Source organism: Falco rusticolus, chromosome 8 (genome assembly GCF_015220075.1).
Source record: "Falco rusticolus isolate bFalRus1 chromosome 8, bFalRus1.pri, whole genome shotgun sequence".
Taxonomy (NCBI): Eukaryota; Metazoa; Chordata; class Aves; order Falconiformes; family Falconidae; genus Falco; species Falco rusticolus.
This window is the reverse complement of record NC_051194.1, coordinates 369542-383129: the sequence shown is the minus strand read 5'-3', so window position 1 is coordinate 383129 and position 13588 is coordinate 369542. Positions and strand designations below refer to the sequence as shown.

The following is a 13588-nucleotide window of genomic DNA, read 5'->3' as shown; positions in this document are numbered from 1 at the left end:
ATTCAGCAGAAGTGAGTCATACACACAAAACAGGGTTATTTTTTATTCCTGTCAGCATATATATCTTGTGGCTTTTTTTCCTGAATCTGAGATGGCAGAGCTCTAGGAGAACACTTGTAGGGAAGTGTGATGCCTGCCCATTCTAACCCAGGAGGGTGACCTGACACTGAAACCACAGATGAGAGGGAAAGCCCAGAGACAATGATAGGAAGTTGGAGTCAGGCGTACATCTTCAAACTGAAAAGGAATGTATTTTTGTTCATGCTGTGGATTCTTCTTAAATGCCTGTCAGAATCTCTCTAGAAAAGATAGGTTAAATTTAAATGTACCAGTACTTATTTGTTCTCTGCGAAGTCCTGGATGGCTTATGAGAAACTGAAGACCACATCAACTGGAGATTTAGCAGCAGTTGTAAAATGGCATAAAACATTTTTATTAGTGTCAGCTATGTTTTATGCTTGATATTTCTTCCTTGAGATGTAGAGATTAACACAGTACTTACTAGTGTAGTTATCATGGTGATACTTGTATAATCAAAATTGTCAGATCAAGATGTCAAAAATATATGTCAGACACAAATGCGAGCAGAGTTTCATTTCAGTCAACAATAATATCCTTTGGTAAAATGTAAGTAGTTAACTAAGTTAGGTAGATGATACACATACTGGAGTCTATGTCAGCACATCCTTTCTCTTCTGCTTCCATCCTCTCTCAGGAGGATGAATCACCAGTTTCTCTGCCCCGCAGGTGGCTCTCCATGCCCCTTCCTTCAGAGCAAAGGGAAAAAAGCTGACTGTCTGAAATGTTACCCCTTGTATGACACGCTTACGAGTACATCCCGTACTTGAGGGTACAGATTTGCAGGGAGGAAGGGATGTTGCCAGTGTTCTGTGTGCAGGATATGGTGGTACATCTCTTAACAGCCAAAGACTACAATAGTAGTGTCTAACATAAACCCGTAAAGTACATGAGGTTGTCAGTGAATGTCTCCCAGTAGCTAGATTCAGCTTTTAGATGTTCCCAGTGGGCTGAACCCTGCACTTGAGAGATAATAGCAGGGTGGGCCACTTGCCCACTCTTGGTGTTCAAGATCAATGGGGCTGGTGTAGCCAGTAGCAAGTAGAGGTAACAGTAAAGCCTCAACCCCACAATTTTCATTTTGAAGAGGAAGACGTTTTTTTTCTACTTTTTCTGTCCATAATTGTTTTCAGAAAACATGTATCATAGTCATATATTTATCTATATGAATAAAGCACTTTATTATGTATATTACCCTAATAGTATGCCTTTCCATTCTGGCATCAATTTATGTGGATACTTTTTAAAGTAGACACCAATACAGGTACCTCAGGCTCTAGGACATGTTATTTGAGTTGCCTTTCTGCACCAAAGAAAATTAAAATTGAACGACGTCTGACACTTGCCACTTTTCCACATGTAGTTTGGAGCCCTTCCATTGATGGTTTGTTTGCTCGAATTTTGGCACAGAAGATCCTAGAGAATAGTGACTTTTTGGAGGATGGATATTATAACATAAGTTGTTGGGAAAACGGGGGGGGGAGGGGTTTTGTGTCTCTGAAGGGGAAGGAGATCTAGAAACTCGGCAATGCAAAAATGGAAGAACCCAAGGTAGTGTGAAACAGTGAAAAACAACCATGAAAACAACGATTTATTGGACAGTTCTGAACAGATGGTGAATTGGTCGTACAGAACTCGTAGGAAAAGTCATCAGATGTATCCTCAGTGCATAAATAGTGGTTATAAGCAAAGCAGTTAATGGATAGCAAGATATCACAATATCCTGCCATGTCAATCTGAAGGCCCCTTTCACTTAGCCTTCCTTGCTGATAGGCTTCTTCCATGAATCTGTCCAGTCACATTTTGAATATCTCTAGGTTTCTGATACCTTTAGTGAATTTCACTGTTAGATATTGGGTAGGAGATTAACTTATTTTTAAACAAATAAATGTACACATAAAGTCTACCATGCAGTATTCTGATTCTTGCCTGTGCTTGTGCTGAGACAAAAGTGGCTCCTTCTACAAGAGAAAGATATTACTTGATAACTTTCTTTTGTAGGCAGGTTTATCTTCATTCACACCTTCAGCCCTGCTTATCACCCTTTTCTGGAACTTTCTTGTTTCTATTGCATGGGATTTTTTTTGAGTGTAGCAACAGGAAAAATGTATAACTATCAAACTAACAGAGATTTATGCAGTAGAATAATGGTATTTTCTATTACAGCCTTTATTTCCTTGAATTCTCGTTTCCACTGTCATCGTTAATTGACCCTAGGCTTTCCTTGGCACCCTTTCTCTGTCTGATGTGTTTGAAGAAAAGATTTATTGTTCGGGTTTATGCCTGTAAAAAGTAATCTCATAACATTTTTGGCCTTTCATACTGTATTTTATATTTAAACTGTTGGCAATTTATGAGGTTTTTTCTGCCATCTTCATTTTGAATTTTTTTCAGTTTTTTGAAGGATCTCTTCCTCTTTCTAACAGTATTCATTGCCCTCCTCTGTAATTCCCATGGGTTTTGCCATGATAAATCCTATTTTAGAAGTGAGGTGGACGGTCTCGTGTCTGTCTGGCAGCGTGTGGCCCTGAGCAGTGGCTGGGGTGCTGCGCCCCCCCCAGACAGTGAGTGGGCCATCTGCCCCACCGCGGGATGGGAAGCCTTTGCAGCTCCCTGGATGCCAGACTGCAGGGGCACGCGTTTGGTTTGGTTGTTCATTTGTTGGGGTTTTTTGGGTGGGGTTGTTTTGGTTGGTTGGGTTTTTGTTGTTTGTTTTTTTTTTGGGGGGGGGGGGGGAGCTGTTCACAGAAAATCTTGGATGCTCTTATTTCCATGCAGAATTTATCTGCGTGGTTTATCTTCTTTTCCCTGCCGAGTTATCTGCATGGTTTATCTTCTGTGACTTGCCCTGAGGAGCTGTTTTTAAATTTGTGGTATTTTTCTATTTGAAAATAAATTGTGAAGAAATACATCATCTCAACCTTTTTTTGTCAGTTACGACTATATATCTAAGTCGGGTCTAGTAGCATAGCCTAATAAAAATTCTTGCATAATACTTTGTCTTATCAGATCTGTTTCTTTTGATTATAATTATACCAGACTTTCTGGACTGGAAAAGCTCTATACCAAGTGTCTGCATTAAGCTGAAGGCATGTGCATGTAAATTTAAGTCAGAGCAGTTTGTTTGCTTTTGAGAACAAGGATAATGGGGCAGAAAATGCCAGAATGTTGAAAGGATTTTGGAGCAGCCATTTCAAAACAGATGAGAACAACAAGAAGCTCTTTGCCCCAAGGAAATAACTGTTGCTGTTCCCCCATGACAGTCTTGGCAGATGTGGCCTGTGTATAAGCCTTTGGGAAAGTGCAATTTGTACAAGGTCCATAGAGGGTTTCTTATCTTTAGCAGTTAGTTTCTAAAGTCTCTATCCCAGCCAGTGGGAGAAACGGGGTCAGGAGGGGAATTTTCTATGTTGTTAAGCTACAGTTGGCGCATTTCTGATGATTAGAGATTCTGAATAGGTCAATAGAAACTCAGTGTGTGAAACCATATTACATGATGCTTTTATGTGCTAGTGATTTATCTCTGAAGTTGCAGAACAGAAAACAATTAAATTAGTTGAGACACAGGAAAAGAACTGGGTTTCATTTTGGTCTCTGTTAAATAGTGCGCTCGGTGTAGCAGACTGCATCCAGGAGAGCTGAAAGCCAAGTAGAAGACTCCACTATTGACAATATGCTCATAAAATTGTTGCTCCAACTTTTTTTAGTTTACAGTTAACATCTCTGTGTGATGTTTTATTTATTTGGCAAATGAGTTTTACGGTTTAATTACACAGCAATTATTTATATGCAAGAGGGTTGGCAAGAGAAAAATCTCCTCTGGCAGTATTTTCCAAAAAATATTTTCCCTGGCTCAAGAGACTGAGGAATTTATTACCCGTTAAATACTGGGGGTGGGTGTCCCTTTCTTCTGCACTGTTTGTATACTTAGTATCTTAAGGAACTTACAAAGTGCACAGTTCTGAAAATATTTAGGAACAGGTGTCATGCTGTCACATGGAGTTTCACTGAAATGTAATTGCATGTAATAGAAATCGTAGGATCAGGCCTTGTAACATACCTGTAGGCGTTATCTAACATTTTGAAACATTAACATGAATGTGACTTTCACTAAAACGTAAACTAAACTGATTTTCACAGGAAGCATGATTAGAATTAGTGTGACATTATTTGCAGTTTTATGAAAAAAATGCTTTAAAATTTTCAGTTGCCTGATCTACAACTGCAGGAAAACGTCAGCAGCATTTCCTTTGTTACATTTTTATTGCTGTGCAGTCACTTTCCATTATCTAACCTGTGACTTACCAAAACTTTCCCAGCTCGAAAAACAAAGAAGAAGATAAAAGGAATTCAGCAGACTAACGTAACAGGAACACGGGATGTTTCTGAAACTCCTGGAAACAAGAGCATCGTTCCTGCGTCCCTGCCGCAGCTGACCCCGACCCTGGTTTCCCTGCTGGAGGTGATTGAGCCAGAGGTGCTGTACTCGGGCTACGACAGCACGCTGCCAGACTCCAGCTGGAGGATACTGTCAACACTCAACATGTTGGGAGGCCGGCAAGTAGTAGCTGCAGTGAAGTGGGCAAAGGCAATACCAGGTAACAGGCAAATACATTAATTACAAAGTGTAGTCTTTTTATTGTGCTTAAAATCTGCCTTTTGTATTTGGTCTCCTTCAGAGCCTTTGCAGATGAAGTTTTAGTAATGTTTGGGCTTACTCATGTCTCACTGGAGTGGAAAAGCAGGAAAAAATACAGATGCAAAAATGTATTTACTACAATTACAAGTTAGGTCATTTTCCATGAACCCTTGAACCACTGAGTGTTAAAATTTATATTAAAATGGAGATTTGGCTTTAGAAGTAATATAGACAACTATTTTTATGAGCTCTAGCTCCACCTCTTAAATAATTACTTCTTGAATACTTTCAGCAATGAGGTTCTCTTGACTTTTACAGACTGGTACTGCTGTAATGGCTTGTCTGGGCCTGCATTTGTGTATGGTTCTTTTTTTACTACCCCTCACCACATCTGTAGTTTTTTCCTGGCTGGGAATAGACATTTGAGTGTCCAGTTTCAGCATGGAAGTCAAGGTGTTCATTTTCTCTCAAGCACTGTAGCTACGCAATTATAAACTGCCTGTCACCTGGGGAATGTGGAAGGTTTGGTGCTATCTTGGCTCCCTCCTGAAGACACAGTTAGCAGCTGCCTTACTGAAGAAGTGATGTCAGATCTCCCGCCTCGGACATAACACATAGCATCCCATAGCATGTCTCTGGGGAGAGGCCAGGGCCAAAAGTAAAGCTGTAGATCTGTTTATTCCTGGCAGAGAAAAGGCTGGCGTTTTCCTCCCTTTCACTTTTACTCAGTTCCATCGACTACCTGATTGCACAAACCCTAGCAAAAAGACCTCCATCATGCGTATGTGGCCCAATAATAACATCACAGAATAAATCTGCCAAAAAAAAAAGAAAAAGTCTAAGAATTAAATTTATGAGTCGTAGTGGTGCCTCTTTTGAGTCAGGGGGAAATAAATTAACAGTGGAAAAGAAAGGCTGGTAAACTCAAATATGTGACCAGTAGAGATGTGAATAAAGACACTTGAATGTCTGAGGGCTATTCTGCAATAGTGAATTAAGCTGAATTAGCTAAGATCTACATTAGAAGTTCACATGCACACACTATCTTCTGGGACAGATCTTTAGGAGACCATCTGGTATTCACCAACACAGATTTAGGTACCCTTTTTGTAAAACAGTTGTGTGTTCGTAATCTCTTCTGAAAAGTTTCCCTAATTAGACAAAGCCTTCAGGTGAGGACATATGCTCTTAAGGAAAATGCCAATCTTCTCTTTAACAATGACATCAATAGGAGCTGTTCTTACCACTTTTTATCTTGTTTGTTTGTTTGCTAAGATAGTTCTTCATGAGTGTTTAATTTGCATATACTGCTCCTGGTTGTATGCTGTCAGACATACTAACAGTAAACCAGCATTGGTTGCCAAACCCTGTAGTTGGGGTTCCAGAATTTCTTGAGAAGTGTTTGAGCAAAGATTTGACCCAGTAAGTTTTAAATAACTTTGAAACACTTTGGTTGTATTTTAGAAGTGGTAAATGGCAGTTACTGCTGTCTCCAAAGCCAGAAGCTTTTTCTGAAGTTGTTAGACATACCAGGGTTTCATTATTTATTAATCTGAATGCTGTCTGTTTGCACATTGTCAGGAACCAGCAGTTACGAGCTCTTCAGATGTCAGATGCTTAATAAAATTAAATAAAATCAACTTGAATTCAGACCTTAATAATGATTCAATATGGCACAGTACTTAGATTCTGCCAACATTTAGCAGCAAATAGGAAGTAGTGTTGCTAATTAAAAGCTGCCAACATTTTAAGACTATTGGAGGGACCAGTTTTCAGATTTTACACATTTCCTCATTGTTTAATTGGCTCTGTTCATGCTACGTATTAGAATTATAAGATTAGAAGCAGTTAATGATGGTGAGTAATGCAATACATATTTTGTTAAGGTCAGTGTACAACTGTTGTTGAATAAGAACAAAATTTGACATTAAACCATTTATTGTCTAGTGGACTGCCCTCACAAAAGGTAAAAAATACTGTTATTTTTGGAAGCTAGCCCAACGAATTATAGTGTATCTTTATTAAATATAATTGTTGTCTTCTGTAACCTATGTAACTGACCATCAGTTCCAGATTAAGTGCACACATGTATTCTGATTTTATTTTTATTTTAATATTAACATCCCTTTTTACTACCTGTAGTACCTATTAAGACTTAGCCATCTGGTGTTCTGTCCGTCCAGAATGTAACTAATGTCATGATTGTCAGAGCCCAGGGCTTTCGGGGTGCATGTACTTTTGTAGATTGGGTACTGAGAATTTATTTTGAACTGTATATATCTTAAGTGTGACTATAATGCATAATGCAGAGTTCAGGAGTTACTCTTTCTGTTGCTTTCTTTTGCTATTTTTCAGTGTTATGTATGTTTTGTATGGTTGACAGTTACACATTCAAACCAGATCAAGATTGAGTTATACTGGAGCTTTCTATTCCAGCCTTTCAAGATTCATACGTAGTCATATTGTCCAGAAAACATAACTGGAGTCCTGTGGTTATGAACACTGAATTTCTACATATGTGAAATTTGACATAGGCAAAGGATTGCTTGATAGTATACTAAGTATTTGAATGTAACTTTAGTAGCTGGAAAATAGCATTGAAATTCTGCACCCCTTTTAAAGTGCGTTTCTTTTGTCCAGCAAGAACTTTCTCATAAGATATGTCTTACTGTTGTAATTTCTTTTCTTCTTCCACCAAAAATCTAGTCTAAAATACTGACTGAATCAGGTGACTGTAAAATTGCAAGAAATTTTGTTATTTCAGGTACAGTCATCACAGTAACAGAAATTTTTATGAAGTACACTTGTAAAAGTGATAATCTGCATTGATAATGCAGAAGTTGGACTTTTGATAACCATGGTCCTTTTCCAAGTTATGGGTGGTTTTTGTCTTTTGTTTGCCACTGATACTGTCACAGCTCAATTTTATTTTTTTTCCCAGGTTTCCGAAATTTACATCTGGATGACCAAATGACCCTTCTGCAGTACTCGTGGATGTTCCTAATGGCTTTCGCGTTAGGATGGAGATCATATAAACAATCCAATGGAAATCTCCTGTGCTTTGCACCAGATCTCATTATTAACGAGTAAGTAAGACGTTAGTCATTTTCATAGTTTCTTAGGGTGATACTGCATGCTCCATGCAGTATTTCTGGGGTTTGCACTTGGGGTGAATCTCTGGGTAGCAAATTCTTGGAACAGATCACAAATCAGTCTGGCATTTGCAACTTGTTTTTCTTTTAGGAGATTGCTTAGTGTTTTTAAGTCAAATGAAAGAAAGGTATTTTTGCTATTAAGTGTATTTATATCCAGAAGTTTTTGTGGGAGATGTTTGTATTGAAATGTTCCATATTGTGACTGTTCCTGCAGCATTCATTATAATCCTTCATTTTATCAGAGCCGACACAGTTGAAGCTAAAAATATATCTGGGATGGAGAGAAAAGTTTGGCAAATTGCGTAATGTTCTGTATGGTTATTGTGTAAAAGTGATAGTACGGTCCTACCAGTTTCGTGGAATTCTCGATCAGTTAAACATTTATATCTGAGCCTGATTAAAATCTGGCTAAAAAGACAAAGCTACAAATGGCAAAAAATATTTGATTTGTATTAATTTGTTGAACTTTGTTATCACCTTTCAAGGAAAGTCGAATTTGCTAGAATATTTGGACATCTTTTTTCTTGTACTGTGTATCGTTTTTCCTTGTATTTTTCAAACTTGTGTTGTGCAGTAATTCTGTACTGTAGAGGAGTGAGAGAGGGAATTTGGGATTGTCAAGGTGATGGGCAGAAGCCTTAGTTTGACATGCAGAAGGAAAAAACGTTTTGCACAGAAATATGCATAGTTCAAAGGTGTAGTAGCAGATCAGGTTAGATTATCCCTTTCTGCCTCCAGTCTGGAGAGCAAACCCTCCATCTCAACCTTCTCCCATGGGGATGTATTTGGGAATTGGTCCCGATGGGCTGTCATGCTTGCCTGCCTTTGAAGCCATTTCAGCAGCTGTGTCCTTCAGTGCGTATATTAAAAAGCTGCTTCTTCAAGCAGGTGGAAGAGTTGTCTGTGTAGTCTGTAACAAACCTTTCAAGTGAACTTTCAGTCTTGCAATGCCAGTGATGTTAGCAATATTTATAAAGGCATTTTGTCTCTATTTTGAATTAGTTGCTGAAAATGCTTTGTGGATGTAAATCTTCGAGGTTGCTGGCCAGAGCCATTCAAAACCTAGTTTACCCATCTGTAGATTCCAATTAAAGCAATGTTATCACTATGGATTTGCCATTTCTTTTGTTCATGAAATGGTATAGCCCATTTGTGGGGCCTGTAACTAATAAATATGATTACAAAGGGCCTTTGACACATACAATCAAAAACTTTTTTTGGCATCGCAGTTTCACCAGCAAGAATTTAAGAAGTGATGCAGGTATGACAAGGTTTTATTCATGTCTCAATTTTACTGTGCTTAAAATGGAGGCAATACTAGTGCTTTTGGCATGCTTTGGGACAGTAGTTGTAATATTTTTGTTCCTATTGCACTTCAGTATCAGATGCCCCAAATCTATTCTCTGTTTAAAAAAAGTAATAATAATTGTTATGGTTTCTATGTAATTAGACATTTACATTTCAGAGTACTTCTTTTTCATGTTTCTTTATTCCCGTTATGGGGTTTTTTTCTATTTAAATACTTGTCCAGGCTTTTATAAACTGTAACCATTTTTTTACAATAGTATTTTTTTTTTAAAAAGTGAGGAACAGATGACAGGTGAAGACCAATCTGTGTACTTATGTTCATTAAACTTCTTAGAATATGTCTCTGGAGTAAAATGGTCTCTGGTAGAATCGAAGTAATTGATGTTTTCACTAATAGGTGTAATAATATCTAATTTACTTTAAGTCAGAGGCCTCCTGCTGTTTTATCCATGGCTCAAAACCAGAGCTTTCCAAGTAAGTATTAGGTACTCCTAAAAAATCCTGCAAGGGCAATCCTATTACAGTAAATATTCTCAATTTCATTCTAGTTACGGGTTCGGTACATAAATTGTTTATCAACATGACATTTGTTTTCAATACAATATGTAGACTGAGAGAACTGCAATTTCTTCTCCACTATTCTACACATTCCCAATAAAACTCTCCCTGGTTGTAACTTTTTATGTACCGTTCATCAATAAAATATAGCCACCTCTGAGTTAAACATGACAAATACTGAATAATATATAAAACCACTGCATGAGTTATAAGAAGCTTACGAAGCACAGTACCACAGGGAAAGCCAGAGGGGCCATGCCACTGGGGAAGCACCAAGCACTAATGCTAAAATGTTGGGTAGGACGACAGACATCACAGTCATCGAGAAAAAAATGCACTTTGATTTTAATGATCAGATGTGTCCACTCTCTCTGCTTGATACATCATTCAAAAGACAGTGCTGCAGTACATGATATTCCCTAAACCATTCTGGGGTTTTGTTCAGTGCTACTTTCTGATACACATCTTTGTGACCTTTCACCCAAACAACTCCTTCCCAGCACCACCACCACCACCACCCCTAAAGCTCTTGCCTAACATTTTAGGTATGCTACAAACAGGTCCAAGGTAGAGTAGTAAGTTAACTTTATTTGATGAAAGAATCCGATATTTCTTAATTTAACCATTATAAAATAAATGGGTAGAGTAGCACCTCTCAAAGTCAAAAAAACTTCATTGTTTGATAATTCTAAGAACAGTTGTAATATTTGGTAACACTACAGTGAATTCTCTGGAATAATAGGGAAAAAGTCAGTTTTCCTTGTAAATTTTAGAGCTTGATTCCACTAAATACAGTTAGGCGTAGGTGTTGCATGTGTAACAGAATTGGAACCTTAATTTTGATTGTCTGAAGTCTAGGATCATGGTCATTTGTACAGTTAACTGAAGCAGTCGGCATCAGATTTTTGTGATTCCTATTCAATAGTTGCAGATTTCTGCATGCAGATAAAGAGACATAAGTTCAATTCTGTAGGTCTGTTCTTTATATGAATATTTTTCATTTGTAACTAAGAATTTGTTCTGGCTTCATATCTATTAATCGCAGATTCAAAGCATTATTTCAGTGGAGGACTAGAACAGAATTGTATGTCTGTACCCATACTGTGTTAGAATACAATAACTGCAGGAAGTCTTCCTCTCTTCAAGCCACAGCTTTTAGATTGGTGATGTGCTTGTTTTTCTTAAATGGAAGTACAAACAAGTGGAGGAGTTGGCAAAAGAACTTCCAAGCCTCACGTGAACCCCTCACACAGACTTATTTCAGCCTTACAAAATAGTGGCAAATAGTGACATGGATGGGTTTGCAGTTGTGTTGTGTAATTTGAGTTTACACATCAAACAAAATTCAGTGTATCACATAGTGATACACTATGATAGTGTAAGTGATAAACATCTCACTGTATATATGGAATTACACATATTCAGATCTCAATTAGTATCATTTTTTAAAAATACATTTAGCCTACTTTTCACCCCCAAAATTCCTTTAATTTAACTTACAAACAATTGGCCTTCAGAAGGGTCATAAGAAAAGTATGAGTGCTACTATGTACAACGTAAATCAAGAAATGAAACAGACTGGCATCTTGTCACATTATTTCTTTATATTCCTTTGTGTCTTCATTACAGCAATAAACTAGAGTTGGTCTCAAACCGCTTCCTTACTGCCATCATTATCTGTAGCTTGCAGCAGTTTAACTCAGATGAAGTATTCAGGGATGTGAATGCAGTGTGAGTTATTGAGTAATGGTTGCAAAGAAGTCAGTAATACTTCGTATCTGCAACTGAGAGCTAAGGTTGCCCAGCTAATGTTAACGAAGGCAGGGGGAATAATACATAACAACAGAGCGTACAGTGCCTTCCACTGTGTTAGTTGTATGATTACAGGTAAGTGCAATTACTTCTCTTTTAATTTTCTTTGGGTTTTATATAGGTTTCTAGAAACCATTTATTTTATTCAGTTTCTGAGCTTTGAAGACTTGTCCTCTTACTTGGTACAATTCAGTGTCTTCACCTTCAGGAAGAGAAACACTGTTTTAGAGGGGTTCTCTAAGCCTAGGTGATTTAAATGGACATAACTGCAAAATATTGGGAGATTTGATTCCTTTACGAGGATAATAAGACTTTCTGTAGTTTTATGTATCTGCTCAACCATCTGAGCAACATCAGTCTTTCATGCATTTATCCTTGCACTGACCCTGTCCAGTATTATTCTTGAGTAGTTACTGCTTACATACATGGAGTAGCAAGATCCACTAGTTCATGTCAGCACTTTTCAGGCAACTGTGTGTAACTGGGCTGTACATAAAGAACCCGTCTAATCCATTAAAAGGTTTGTCATGCTACATTTTCAGCTAACAGATCCTTAGTTTTTATAAATACCTTACTGTGAATGCACAAAAAACTTCCCAGAAATCAATGGATATTTTTTTGCTTAGTGCTCAGGTAGCTTCAGCTGTAGTAGTGCTGAATGTCACTATTCTGCTATTCTAAGTACTATTGTAGATTCCTCCATAACTGAATTTTCCAAGTATGATCGATGCAGTCTGTGGTGGGAAAGAGAGCTAAACACTCTTCTTCTTCTTAAGTCTTAAGCTGGCAGCCTAGTCATTTCACCAGTCTATTGAGTATTCCATTTTTATGTCTGTACTCCTGTCATTTCTTTGAGGGGTGGGGGGATGGGTGGCACGACACCAAACCAAAAAGAAGGTCAGTCATCCAATATATTTGAATAATGTTTATCACATATTGGACATCCTAAGTTAACGTGTCTGATAGAGCAGATTATGAAGTTGCTGTCTAGGAAAATAAATTATTTCCCATAGCATTTGTCAAGTGCAGAAAAGGTTCACCGTATGTACACACCGTGTTGTTTTCACTTCATACGCATACGCTGCATCTGTACAGTGGAGCTTTTAATTTGTTTGTCCACAAAAACCAGAAAGACCAGATGAGTTCTGAAGGTCCAGCTATTGTTTCTACTTCATATTGTCACTTCATTCCTCCTGCGTCCAGCTTTTTGAACTCCTGGCTATTCCAGTTGATCCAGGTCTTGACGCCAAGGCCTCTCTCTCAGGAGCTAACTAGGGGCAGGGGGGCAGTTCAGGCAGCACGCTGCGGGTGCTCCCAGCAAGCAGGGAAGTTCACGGTGGTCCCTCGGCTGCTTCCTGCCTTCGCCTTCAGGGAGGGGGCAGCATCAAGGGCTGCAGACCTGAACAGGGCAGCATCAAGGGCTGCAGACCTGAACAGCTGGCACTGGTAAGCCTCGGTAGGAAAATGGGAAGCATTTAGTGCTCCCTTACATTCAGTGATCTGTTGAATGGCAATTACTGCCCGACCCCCTTTGCGCTTCAATCAGCAGAAAAGCTGCCTCTGGGTTGCACAAGTACACCTCCAGTGTGTAAAACTGCCATTGCCCTCCCCACTGCATTTTCTGCTCAGGTAAAAACTCCAGAGCAGCCCTTGACAGGTTTCCATCTCCAGGCAGGTTGGGGGGAGGGGGGGTTCCTACTCTTCATCAAGTGAGGGGCAAAAATGCATTTTGAGTTATTTTAAGTCTTCAGAAAATATTTCAGATTTACATTTCTATACTTCATTTCTGTATAGAAATAACATGCTTTAATGGATCAGTGTGTGACTGTTCAGTAAGCTCATAATTTTATGTTTCAGAACAGGAAAAATGGTATTTTTTTAATGGAGTTATGTCTATACTAGCTGGTAGTTTTATATCTAATGTATGTATTTTTATACACACACAAAACAATTCAAGTTGTTGAAAAAGCTTGGCAGCTTAATAAATCAGGCTTTAGACTATCGTTTAGTATTTGGAGATTGTATAAACCTGTGATTT

The 13588-nt window shown here is 38.3% G+C and overlaps 1 protein-coding gene across 3 annotated transcripts in view; it reads left to right on the top strand.

The window, feature by feature from the left end:
- Nucleotides 1-13588, top strand: part of NR3C1 (nuclear receptor subfamily 3 group C member 1) — a 74202-nt gene that overhangs the window by 47224 nt on the left and 13390 nt on the right. For all 3 annotated transcript variants that reach the window (XM_037396414.1, XM_037396415.1, XM_037396416.1), the window contains exons 5-6: nucleotides 4398-4676; nucleotides 7659-7803. In XM_037396414.1, coding sequence (XP_037252311.1) covers nucleotides 4398-4676; nucleotides 7659-7803 — 424 coding nt within the window. The remainder of the gene's footprint in view (nucleotides 1-4397; nucleotides 4677-7658; nucleotides 7804-13588) is intronic.